Below are 12,951 nucleotides of genomic sequence, written 5' to 3' on the forward strand. Positions count from 1 at the left end.
AGCATCAGCGTACTGCACCCCAGTGTTCCCAGAGGAACCGCGGGCCAAGACACGTGCCACCAGCCAGAGCAGCATCGCCGAGGGTATCTGAGCTCCGAGCTTTGGACTCCTTGAATCTCAGGGGGGCTCCACTGTACACGGAAACAAAGGGCATGTCTGCACTGCAGTTAGACACCCGCGGCTGGCCCGTGCCGGCTGACCCGGGCTAAGGGGCTGTTTAATAGCACTGCAGACGTCAGGCTCGGGCCGGAGCTCGGGCTCTAGGACCCTGCGAAGTGGGAGGGCCCCCGAGCACTTGGGATCCAGCCCAAGCCAGAGCATCTACCCTGCAACGAAACAGCCCCGTAGCCTGAGCCCCAAGAGCCCAAATCAGCTGGCTCGGGTCAGCTGCAGGTGTCTAATTGCAGCATAGACCTACCCATAGCATCTAGAGAAAGGACGCAGTAGGCACCAGCCTACTCTTTCCCTATCCATTATACACAGGGTCAATGGCTCTCAGCACCTCCCCACCCGCCCCATACAAATTGTTCCAGCCCCCGCCTATGTTTAGCTTAGTTCTCCCCAGTTTTGAATTTGATCCCTTTACCCTCCCAAGTGATTTAACATAACTCCCCCCCTTCTTTGCATTCCCAGCCTGGGAATCAGATCCAGCCTCCTTTATGCCACAATCAGATGGAATCGGGGCAAAGCCAAGAAATGCTTCCGGACTTCCCGCGCCCAGTGTGATCTCAGGCCTAACAAGAGAGGTCTCTGGACCCAACGGGCCCAATATTCTCTCTCACACCCAGCGGACCGCAGTACAACTCTGTCCAAGCCAGCGGAGACACTCCCAACTTGCCCCCGGGAGAGAGGATGTGATCCAGCCAGGAGAACGAAACAGACCCCCCCCCCCCCCCCCCCGGCCGCCCGCTCTTGCCATCAGACTAGGCCTTCTGCTCTCCTTCCCCAGGACCTGGGTCACAGATGCTCTCTGCTCAGACACCCTTTCCTGGAGAGCACATCTGCGCCTTGGTATCAGGCCACGTTAAACATGGATGCATGAGCCTCATTTGCACCTGAATCCTTCCCAGCAGCCAAAGCCCCTGGTTCAGGAGCACCCGCAAGCGAGGCTTTATTCCTTGTAACTTAATTGACATTCCCAGATCAATAAAGCGTGATTGAGTAACTGAGGGAAGAAAGATCATTAACAAAGCTGCTACTAGGTCTTAATAGAGCCACTTAAACCCCGAGCAAGAGAGCCAGCTGAGGGCTTTATACCTTCCGCCCCCAAAGGAACACATTCCTTTATGCGAAGAACTCCCCTGCTCTGGTCACACAAGGGATAACATGCAGACACTGCTTGAATCTCCCAAGTCGCAACACTAGCCCCTTGCTAGGGACTGGGTGGAACCGGAAAAGCAGCAGATGCGGCCCTGGCGGAGTTCAGACAGGCGAAGAGAAGCGGTTCCGAATCCAGGGTGGTAGCTACAGACTGGGCACCACGCTCCAGCGTCCTGTAACGACCAACCCCAGACTGGGCTGAGAGAGAGGGGTCTCACCACTCTCCCGCAGGTCTTCGCATCCGACTTCACGCATGGGAAGCCCCACCTGGATGAGACCCAACAGGTTTATTTCTCCTCCTCCCACCAGCGCAGGATGGCTTCCTCTGCTTTGTCCAGCCAGTTCTAACTCAGGCAAGCAACGGGCCTTCCAGCTGCCTTTCCCCGCCCCCCTTTTCCTCCAATACGCCAACCAGATTTTTCCTCTCTCAGTTTTCCTCCCTTACTTGCAGTTATCCGAATCCAACATGGGTGTCAGAAGCAGGACACCTACTACTCCCCGGTGGTCCCCTCTCAGTTGACTAGACTGCTTACGGCTTTGGAGATGAAGAGCAGATTTGATCAACACGGTGTTTAAAAATGCATGTGACCCATCTGCTCCCAATGATCCCAACAGCGGTGGAACCGGCATCAGCCACAACAAACACCAGTTCCTGGCACAGACAATGTCTAAGAGTGGTTCTCTCTCTCATGTTCGGTTTCTCACACAATCGAGCTCTTCACTGAAGCAAGAGCAAAAAAAGGAAAAGAAAAAACAAAAAACATTTTCTCACATAAGTCTTTAATGCATTTTTATTCCTAACTGGTGGTTACAGGATTTCCCTGCAGGCATCCCAGATAAAAAACAAACTGTTAAAAACAAGAGAATCAAAACTCCTTCCAGCCTGGGGGAAGCCAGGCATTCAACTAAGATTTCAAATGAATTTTTCTTCCATTAAACTTTTTTTTCCCTTTCTTTTTTGGCCGCAGCAGCTGATTAAGTTACATAGAAATAAAGATAAGAAGGGACAGACGTATCATCAGGGAACTCGCAACCGACAGGGGACCGAAGAGCGCAGGGGAACCACAGCCGTCCAGAACCATTTGCCTGCTTTCTTCCCCCCCTTTTAATGAAGAGATCAAAGGGCGACCACGCTCTGAAAAGCTATTCTACCAATGACATTGTGGGGTTACACTGACATTTGCAATCAGCTTCCAGAGGGGATGTGCTCCGTTTACAAGACAAGGGAAGCTTTTAAGCCGTCTTTGTGGCATGCTCCACTTTAGAGGTGACAAACAAGGGAGCGGCCATGGCTTTCCAAAAGTGCCAGTGACTTCGGGTGCCTCAGTTCTGGGGCTCCCAAATTAAGATGCTTTAAAAAGGGGCCCAATTGCCACGCACCCACCCTCAAAAATCACAGCCCTTTAAAGCATCTCAGGCCAGGTAACCCAAACCTCTAGTCAGCGTTAAAAATCTTGGCCATCATAATGGGATCTTTCTACTGCCCGTGGCATAAGTTCCAGGCTGAGTCCCACAGGGTACAGCACGGATTTTTTTCTAAGACTGAAGGCCATGGCTATGTGGGAGATCAGCAGTTTCTACATCTCCACCATGGTTTCACACACCCCACAATCAGGGGACCAGACCATAGAAGTGAATCAGCCTAGAAGTCCAAACTGCAGGTCGGGGTGGGGTGGACATGTTGTGAGTCTAATGGTCAGAGCAAAGCAGGGAAGGCGGCCCTCAGCTCTCTCTAAACAAGTCATTAACTCACTGATATGACCATGAGCCACTCGTGTGACCTCCTTGCACCTCGGTCAGAACATTTAGAACCAGCACAGGAGCCTCATCGAAGAGCAGGTGTCACGTCTGTGCTGAGCTCTGTTGTGTAATGAACAAAAGGGGCCAAATTTACAAAAGCAAACAAGAGGGGCCGGACAGGGGACATCGCCGCCTGGCACCAAAAATCCCAGGGTGCTTCTGCAGGAGCAGGGGACAGGTCATGGTGACCAGGCCAAATGTCAGTGTGGGGGACTATTTTCCACCTCCACTTTCCAGCCGCAGTTGTTTACAGTGTTATCCTTCCCTTGTTAGCCTGAACAGAGCGTTGGCAGAGGTTGTGGCAAATTCACAATGCCCAGTCCATGCCAAAAGGATGGCAGCAGGATGGTGAGCTTTGGGATCCTTCAGGAAATCAACCCAAAATGTTCTATTATTTTCCAGAGGACTCTCCATGCTCACTTCCCTTCTTCTGCAGACGAACTGTACCCAACCCCCAGACCTCACCTAATCTGAACAACGGGGACGCTCAGATCTGGGTCTAAAGCACAGTTGGTCCTGATTAGGGCTAAGCAGGAAATGGTTTTCCCAACCTGCAAGAATTTTTTGAGATTTTTGAACATTTATCCTGAATTGGAACAAAAAAATGAACCCTTGAAAATGTTCATGAACTGACAAACTAGGTCAGGTCAATCACGTTCCATTGCAATTTTGATCCTTTTATTTGTTTTAAACCCTCTCTTTAGACTAAGCTGACTAAAATCTCTGTAGTCATTTTGACTAAAAAACCAAAGCTTTTCATTTTAAGAACGTCAAAATGGGACGTTCCGACAACTTCAAAACTTTTTTCCCCCCTAACATGTTTGGAGTGAGGAGATTCATCCGAACAGCCCCTAATTCACAAAACCGTCTCAAGGTTTGATGAATCCGCACTTTTCAATGAAAGATAGCTCGCTGGAGAATTCACAGCCAGCTCCAGTCCTGATCACTCACGTGCTGGCCCCACAACCCCTCGTTTTCCAGATCTCTGGTAAAACCTTGTGGCCTTTTACGTGGGTAAAGCTGTCTATGTCTAAAGTGATCCACCTTGAGGCGTTTATATAAGGTGCGACCATCCCCTTGGGTTCTCCCCACACCTACAGTCGCTAAGGTACCTTTGCAGAGAGGTGGGAAACTGCCAGTTCCAAGCCACGGGCTTCCATCCTGTGGAATGGACCCATTCCAGCCGTACCCATGCGCCATGGGCTCAGGAGGCATTCAGGTTGCATGCACCCAGACCCGTTCCAGGCTGCGTCAGCGAAATAAGAAAGCTTGGAGGCAGGACAAATACCAGACTTCTGCGGCATGGCAATAGGAACCAGCCTGTCTCCAAGTGCTAGCCCATTTCCTCAGCATTCAGAGCAAACCCAACTCAAGAAAGCCCCCCAGGTGGGTGTAGCTGGAGTTATTTATTTCACTGATTTCCAGGGCGCTGATGGTTGTGGCTGCGAGGCGCTTTAATTACAGAAAATTAAATGCACAAACAAAGACCGTTAATCAAATGCTGCGCACAAATGCGTCTGAAGGTCAATGTTAGAGCCAGGTGCAGAATGGGAAGGAGCAGGCAGATCCAGCCATGGCACCTATGTGCGTATTTGGGGGTGCCATTCATTCTCCAAAGGGCAGGGTGCAAAAAGCGCAGCCCGCAGCAACCGAAGATGAAGCCTGCAGTCAGTTCAGTTCCTCCTACTTGAATTCAAAGAGTTAGGGACACCGGAATTGCCACACTGCACCAGACTAGGGCCCATCTAGTCTTCAACGGCAGCCAATAGAAGCCACCTGCTTCATAGATCATTGGGATCATCTAGTAACTAGATTCTAGTTTGACCCTCCTGTGTAAACGCCAGCCACAAAGTGACGTCCAGAGCTACAACTCAGCCTTTGAGATGGATGGAAAAACAAAGGCACGGCTAGCTGGCTGAGATCCCACCCGAGGAGAGGGGTAAGATGGGGTCCTTGCTATAGAGAGGAGCAAGGGGGGCAGAGCAAGTGTACAGGACGGGGGGGTGAAGACACTCAAAGTGCCTGGCCATGCTGCACAGTGCAAGGGTCTCACACGAGCTGTGATTTCATCTGAGCCACCGCAACCCTAAGTGGCCATTACTCGATTTTTCCCTGACGCTCAGTTTGAAAACAACGAACAGGCCAGGACGCTATTTGCCCGCTATGAATGTAGTTTAAAATGTTGGTTTAGGAGTCTCCCCCTCTTTCCTAAACACTGGGGAGCAGAGGAAAGGTCGCTTTGACCCTCTTCCAGTTGGGAATGCCCTGCACCCTTATTTAGGTTGGGTGCTCCAGCACAGAGTTTAATTTCAGTGAGGTCAACAGATCTCAAGCACATGGTGAAAGTCAAACAGGTGCTTTCCGGAATCAATGCCTCAATGAGCTGCTGAAACTACAGGCTTGTTACTTTCTTAAGTGCATGTTCATGAGAGGCTGGTGTATATCAGGCCACTCTGCAGGATGGTAGTTTTCTGCATATTGGTAAATTTCACCAGAAAGGTTAGCAAAAAAAGAGCTAGAACATTAAACATTTTGCCCAAATGCTCCTGGATTTCCTGCAGAATCCTGGGCGTTTACTCCACCACAGTTGTCTGTGCTGTGTTGGTAATTTTGTGGTAGTAAACCTACATGAAACCACAAATGGTCGCAGAATAGACTGATTTTTTACGTTTTATCCTTAGCATCCAGGGAGCTACATCCCTGCTGCAAGCTGCCTGCCCCCGCACTGAGAGCTAAACCGGCACCCCACGACTTAAGCAGTTCCTCCATGGAAGCTTTGTGCACTCTAGATTTGTAATTTTATGACGTCTTCTGGCTACCCAAACCTGCTTTCCAGTTTATGATAGGCACCTGCACAACACCCATCACTAAAACACCCACGGAAGATGGGGGGAAAGGCTTATAAAAGCAGGGTCTTAGAAGTATAGAGGCATGACTCAGAGAAAATTGCATCTTCGCATCCACCTCTCATTGCCCACACAGCTAGCTGGGGTGTCCGGGGGAGGGGGTGGGAGGGAATCAGCAAAGCAATCTCCCAAGAAGTTCTCCACCATCATCACCGCCTTTCAACCAGCCTACTAACTCCTGCAGCAGAGAGAGATTGCAACAGTTGCTAACACTTGGGTCTTAACTACTGTTCAAGAGGGGGAGGACCTTGATGAAAGACGGCACAGCTTCTATTAAAACAAACCTCCCTGATGGAATGGCCCTGCTGTTAAGATACCTGCTGTGCAGCAGAACCAAAGATCTGCAGGAAAGAAAAATCACAGTGATGCCTTTTAATTAATCCCTGATGAAGCAATAAGAAAGATAAAGGAATAAGCTTCCATCAAAGGCAGCAGGAAGTCACCCTGATGAGACAGATTTCTTTCAAGCCACACATCTGTTGTGCGCAGACCAAGCCGGGCTTCATGAACCAAACCCACCTCGACCATGGTTCTCCATTGCCCTGCAGTTTGCACAGCCATTTGCCCCCGTGCAAAGCGAGAGTGAAACACGATCAGATCAGCAAGGGAGCGTTGCACGCTCCCATTCTGTGTAAGTGCACTAGGCAGTGGTGAACCGGATCCCTTGATTTTAACGGAGTAACACACCAGATTAATTTGGCCCATAGCAAAATCCCTCTTCGACTTGGAATAAGCGCCACCCAACATTCTGCTCTGTAGACCCTTGGGCAACGTCGAGGCCATTTCTAGTCAAGCTCTTCTGTGCAACTCAAATACGGTTTCATTACCATAACGCCATGTGCCAGGCAAGGAGCTTTGATGCTTTTTTCTCCTTACCCAAAGGGAACACAGACAGACATCACGAGACCCTTCCTGCCCCGCCCCTTCATTTGCAGTCAGAGGGAGGCCCTGCCCATGCAAACGGGGTTACTCACGCAGTCCTATCTTTGCCAAGTGCAGGCGGTTCACCCAGGAGATCTTGCTGAGCGGGTTTGGAGTGATAAAGACCACCATGAAGCTGATGGGACGGCCGGACCTGCAGCAAGAAGAGGACAGAGGCTAGACTTTAGCTCGATTCGGAGTCTGGCTGAAAGTCATCAATGGAGCCAGGTTCCTAGTAGCACCCCAAGCCTTTGCATAGCTACCTTCTGTGCCACAGGGCACTTCACCCACCACAGCAGTGCAACCATCCCTGTGACGACAGGCAGTAGCTGTTTAATAGGGCACACGGGGGGGCAATACATAAAAGGGTGGGGTCGGAAAGGCACGGACATGGACAGGTTGATGGGAGGTTAACTAGGATACTATGCAGACTTGGATGAACAGAGAGATCATGCTGTTGGGTTTTCAGTTACTAAGTTCTTTGCCGCAGCAGGAGTCAGGTCCATAGTACATCACCACGTGTGGCTTGCAGCTCTTTCAGGACTCACAGCCAGGGTTTGCCATGGGCTGTGCAGAGAAGCTCCTGCTCCAGCTTCACCACCAGCACTGACCAGCTGAGGCAACTGCTAGTTCTTGGGCCAAGACCCCCGGTGCCCTGAAAAGCACCGGGCCTGGAGAGGCTTTCGGGCCTATGCCCTGACCTGGCAGGAGGTGAGCTACTAGATGGAGAAACTGCATCTCAGCGAGAAAGGAGGAGGGGACCAATCATTGCTGCAGTTGTCACAGCCACCCACCCTTCTCTGCTGACCAGGTGTAAGAGCATCCACAAGGGGAGGGAGGAAAAAGCAGCCAAGACTCACCAGGACCATATTGGTCCAGATCCTCAGCCCTGTGTAAAGCAGCACAGCAGCATCCCGTGCTGATTTCCACCGGCTTGGGATCCATCCCTTCGGCTCCACCATCAATCTTTCTAGTGTCTCCTCAAAATCTGGGCATAGTCCCAGTGTGGGATGGCCTGTTTAGAAGGAAGTTCCTCCTTCCACCCCACCCCAAATTGACTGGAGGTTGGGAGGGGGGTTACACCTTCCTCCAGAGCACCTGGCACTGAACCAGTTGTCTCAGTCCTGCCATGAGTGCAGGGGGCTGGACTAGATGACCTCTCGAGGTCCCTTCCAATCCTACAATTCTATGATTCTATATCCCAGCACATCATGGACAAGACTCGGACTGCCCTGGCCAACAGAGGCATACGGGGCACTAAATATAAATGAGACCTTATTACGCTCTGGCATAGCCTTCTATCACCTAAGACATGTAAACCTGGACTGATCAAAGCATTGGAACATGCTGTAGGGTCAATTCTGCACACGCCTACCAGAAAAAACTGACTAGAATGGCCCAGTAGGTCTGATTTGTCTCCATGCTTAGAGGGCGGCAGCAGGAAAGATCCTATGGGCAGGACGTAAGAGCAGACTTACTTGTCCGGCTTCCCTGGAAGCAGGAGACGGAGGCGGCACTTGTTGGCCGAGTGGATCTCCTCCTCCTTCATTCTCATCATCCTCTGCAGGGCCAGGCACCAATCCTGGGCTACGGTCATGTTCAGATTCTGGAAGCGAGAGAGAAAAGGGAACGCCTGAGATGCAGGGATCAGGGCGTGGCAGAGATGGCCATGCAGGAGTCCATGAGTTACCATCAAATTGCACCCAAAGACCCACCCAGCAACAGCAAAGAGCGGGGCCCTGGACCAGCACGGGCACTCACGCTGCCAGAGGTGGAGAACCAAGTGCATCAGGAAGCTGGCATGTCTGGATGTCCCTGGGAAAGCCAATGGCCACCCACTGTAGGATATCCACAGAGCAAGGATCTGCCTGCCTCCCCAGCTGAAGAGCAAGCATAGCAGCGTTTGGTGCAGGTGCTTGGGAGGGGTAGGTTGGATTGTGGATACTGAGGAGGGACGATTGCTTTAGAAGTAAGAGAGCAGCAGAAACCTCATTCCAAGTCACACACCAGCTTGTGCTTTGCTGACCACAGGGGAAACAGCTCCACGTCTTTAGTAAATCCCATTCCCAACTCATCAGAGACCTGCTGGCAGGAATCAGCTTGGAGACACAGAGCTGATACTGCCCGTGAAGGGGAACAGCCTTGCCATTACCTGGTAGGTGCCATGGAGGGTGCTGATGAGCAGCGTTATCTGCTCCACCACGGCCAGATCCTTCTGCAAATCTTGGAGCTCCTGGAAGAGCCGCGGAGGGCCCAGGTACACTTTATCTTGGAAGGAAAGAAAGGCATTAGCAGGCAGAGGGGGGTTTAGTGAATTTGTCTGCTGCCTTCCACCTGGGAAGCCTTGGCTTTAAATCCTAACTTGGGTCAGAAGGTGAAGCCAGTTTGCATTCGCCCATCGTATAAGTGGCAGATTCTGTCCAGGAACAGAAGAGCAGCAGTGCTAGGATTCAGGACCAGGGCACATTAGCACAGCTGCATGGGAAAAGCTTGCACAGACTTGGCCAATGATACTCAGGCCTGGCTTTCCCCAGGGCCAAAATTCACTCGTGTGCTGAGCAGGGATTCCCTGGATCCCTTTCGCTATCACCGCTCCAAGTCTTCTTAGCATTGAAGTTCATAGGGCAGCATAGTCCTAAGTGGAGGGCGGCAATTCAGACATCCCATGAATTTTAAGGCCAGAAGGGACCATCATTATGATCACAGAATCATATACTATTGGGGTTGGAAGGGACCTCAGGAGGTATCTAGTCCAACCCCCTGCTCAAAGCAGGACCAACCCCAACTAAATCATCCCAGCCAGGGCTTTGTCAAGCCGGGCCTTAAAATCCTCTAAGGACGGAGATTCGACCACCTTCCTAGGTAACCCATTCCAGTGCTTCACCACCCTCCTAGGGAAAAAGTTTTTCCTAATATCTAGTGATCATCTAGTCTGATTCCCACATAGCAAAAACCAGAGAGCCTGCCACAGCAACCTCCATATCGAGTTAATAGATTACGGTTGCTCTAGGACACATCTGGCAGACAGACATCCAGTCTTGATTTAAAGCCTCCAGGTGAGAAAGAACAGAACATGTTCCTAGGTAAGTCGTTCCAAATGTTAACGGTGATGGAGACAGCACAAAGGAGGCTTCTTGTGGTATAAGAAACCGGCCCCAAAACAACACGTTCACAGACAATGTTTAGGCCTGAGAGCCCTGACTTTAAGAGTCCAGGCACACGGGGTCTGGAGAGGGTAGAACCGAGCTGGGTCAGGCACAGCAACGGGGAGAGAAGCAATGAGATGCAAATAGGAATCCAGGCGGCAAAGGACTCCAGCTTCTGGTATCTTACTCTGGGGGAGACAAGCAACTCCCAACACGTGTTTACTGTTTGCAGAAGTTTCTACATCTTTGGTTTCAGTATTGCTAACAGAAGAAGTCCCCTCTAGCACGCAAACGAAAGCAAGAGGCACAGGCGATGCTTATTAGTCCTCAGAAAAGCGGCACTGCAGAAGCCCAGTCAGCAACGGGCATGGAGCTATTCCAGCGTTAGCCCAAATCTGACGGAGGAGTCACAGGTGCAGCCAAAAGCTCAGGCAACCTGTGAGTCTCACAAACACGAAGGCAGGGACTAGGTCTCCGGGTTCAGGAAAGACCTGATTCTTCCCCTTCCATCCCATGGCTACAGCAGACGCTGCTTTGAGTTACTGAATTCAGTCATGGCAGTAGCAGCTTAGCACTGACGGGGTGCTGCCCCCAGGGGAGTGTGGGGATCCAGAAGCAGTGAGGTGGGGAGGGAAGGGCTGGGGAACCCCTCTGGGGCCAGCGATATGAAGACGACACCATGTGCTACCATAACATCATGGCCCAACTCAACAGCACATCCCAGTAAAATCCCCAGAATGACTCAGTTTGCAGAGCTCAGTCCTTATAAAGCCATCCCCACCACTGGGGCAAACCCAGCTAATGCTCCCACAGTGGAAATAGTGCAGGGACTCTGCCACCGTGTGCTCTTGCACACACCTGGGGGGCCAAGACAAGGGTGGGATCCGGAGGGGCTGGAACAGACACTGCATTGCCCAGGATGGGGCCAGGGAGCAGGGAGGAACTGCCAGGACGCCCCCCCATTCCCAGCATGGAACCGGCTGCGCCACTGAGTCTCTATAGATCCCCTTGCTCCCTCTCCTTTCCCCCTCCACCATTTGGACCTTTAACACTAAAAACCAGGCTCTGCCACTGGAGCTGAAGGAGTAACTCCACTGGCTGGTAGCAGTAGTAGACTCTTATCCTTGTGGAGCTGCCACTAGAGGAAGATAGAGCACACTGGGCTGGGGTGTTATACCCCCACCCCTCGAGAGGTTACTCACTGTGGGATGACTGGCTGGCCGGCGCATGTTTTTTGACTCCCACGTTCTGGATGCTCACGTTGTCTTTGTCGTGCGTGCTGTTCTCCTGCCCGACTTCTACCACCTGCACCTGGGGGAGGGCCGTGTTCCACTTCACGACATACTTGGGGCCCAAAGGGACGAGGCTGCTGATTTCCAGCTGGCCTCTGCAGAAAGGGAGAGTTTGTTATGCCCTAATAAAGCATCCCTTTCATCAGCCCCAGCCAAGCCAGAACCCTGCGGCACCAGGAGAGAGTGGTCAGGTCATGCCAGGAGAACACCTCTACACCAGAAAAAGGCAGAAGCATTTGCAAGCCCAGCTCCCTCTCCCCTGCTTCGGAACTTGCATTCCACACCCTGCACCAGCGTTAATTCCTTCCACCATACTCAGCACCCCCAACACATGGGGCAAAAATACCAGTTCACGTGCTAAGCCTACCTTGTATTCACCGGCCTGGAAAGAGAGAAGATTAACAAAGGTCATAACCACAGCTGCATGCAAGTTCTCAGTTCCTCCTCCTTCCCTAGATACTGCAGCTGCTTTTTTCTACCCTCTGCTCTTAAGAAGACCACCTGATCTAGCAGTTCTGGAAAGCTGGAAGCCCCGAGTTCAAATCCTGGCTCTGACACCCTCTGTATTCTTAGGAAAGTCCCTTAGGGCAAAATGCTCTGAGCAAGGAGCCACAATGCACACCTAAAATAGGCTTCAATGGGCACTCGGCCCTTTGGAAATCCAGTTACTTATAGAATCAGAAGCGTAGGCCTGGAAGTCCTGGTCTCTCCCCATGCGCTGAGGCAAGACCAAGTAAACCTAAGCCATCCTTGAAAGGTGTTTGTCCAACCTCTTCTTAAAAACCTCCAGTGATGGGGATTCCGCAGCGTCCCCAGGTAACCTGTTCCAGTGCTTAACAGAGTTGGAAAGTCCTTTCTCAATCGCTAACCTGAATCTCCCTTGTTGCAAAAAAAAAGCCGATTACTCCTTGTCCACCCTTAGTGGGCATGCGGAACAAAGGGACATGTTCTCTTGACAATAGTCTTCAGATAGGTAAAGGGCTGTTATAACGGTCCCCTCGCTCTCCTTTTCTCAAATCTAAACGTGGCCAATTCTTTTAACCTTTCCTCACACCTTTTCCAAACACGTTAACTTCTTTGTGGTGCCCAGAACAGAGGAGGCCTGACCAGCGCTGAGCAGAGCAGATCAATTGCCTCCCATGTCTTCTTTAAATGCCTAACTGCAGACACCCACACTGAAAAGGTTTAGGGTTAGATCTTTACCCCGGTCTGTTATTATGTGCTATGGGGCTTCAGTCACCACATGCCCTTAACCCAAGGAGCTGGACCAGCGGCTGTAACCATGATGGGCACCATGAGATTAGGATGCAAATTATGAAGGACTGTGGCCCAGGGCAGCTTTCTGCAGGGCGACGACACACCGGTATGCAGGCTCGACAGCTCGCGCGACACAACTGCAGGCAGACAGCACGCAGGGTTGTTGGTTATCCCCATTTGCTGCCGCTAACCGCAGCAGTGACTGGCAATTTACTGAGCCGCCTTGACTGGTTCGAACACCGACATGTTTACAGCCAGATAACGCAGCTCTTCTCCAACGGCTCTTGGGTAACTTGCCAATGCTGGCAA

The 12,951-nt window shown here is 51.4% G+C and overlaps 1 protein-coding gene across 8 annotated transcripts in view; it reads right to left on the minus strand.

The window, feature by feature from the left end:
- Positions 1-12,951, minus strand: part of ARHGEF10L (Rho guanine nucleotide exchange factor 10 like) — a 125,021-nt gene that overhangs the window by 47,038 nt on the left and 65,032 nt on the right. For 5 of the 8 annotated variants that reach the window (XM_067567554.1, XM_067567556.1, XM_067567558.1 and 2 more), the window contains 5 exons: positions 11,753-11,767; positions 11,296-11,480; positions 9,100-9,215; positions 8,426-8,553; positions 7,001-7,101 (listed from right to left, as the gene is read on the minus strand). In XM_067567554.1, coding sequence (XP_067423655.1) covers positions 7,001-7,101; positions 8,426-8,553; positions 9,100-9,215; positions 11,296-11,480; positions 11,753-11,767 — 545 coding nt within the window. The remainder of the gene's footprint in view (positions 1-7,000; positions 7,102-8,425; positions 8,554-9,099; positions 9,216-11,295; positions 11,481-11,752; positions 11,768-12,951) is intronic. The other 3 variants (XM_067567555.1, XM_067567557.1, XM_067567561.1) reach the window with 1 other exon arrangement.

Source organism: Emydura macquarii, unplaced genomic scaffold (assembly GCF_026122565.2).
Source record: "Emydura macquarii macquarii isolate MOO-44397 ecotype Brisbane River unplaced genomic scaffold, CSIRO-AGI_Emac_v2 contig_2768, whole genome shotgun sequence".
In the NCBI taxonomy this organism is placed as follows: Eukaryota; Metazoa; Chordata; order Testudines; family Chelidae; genus Emydura; species Emydura macquarii.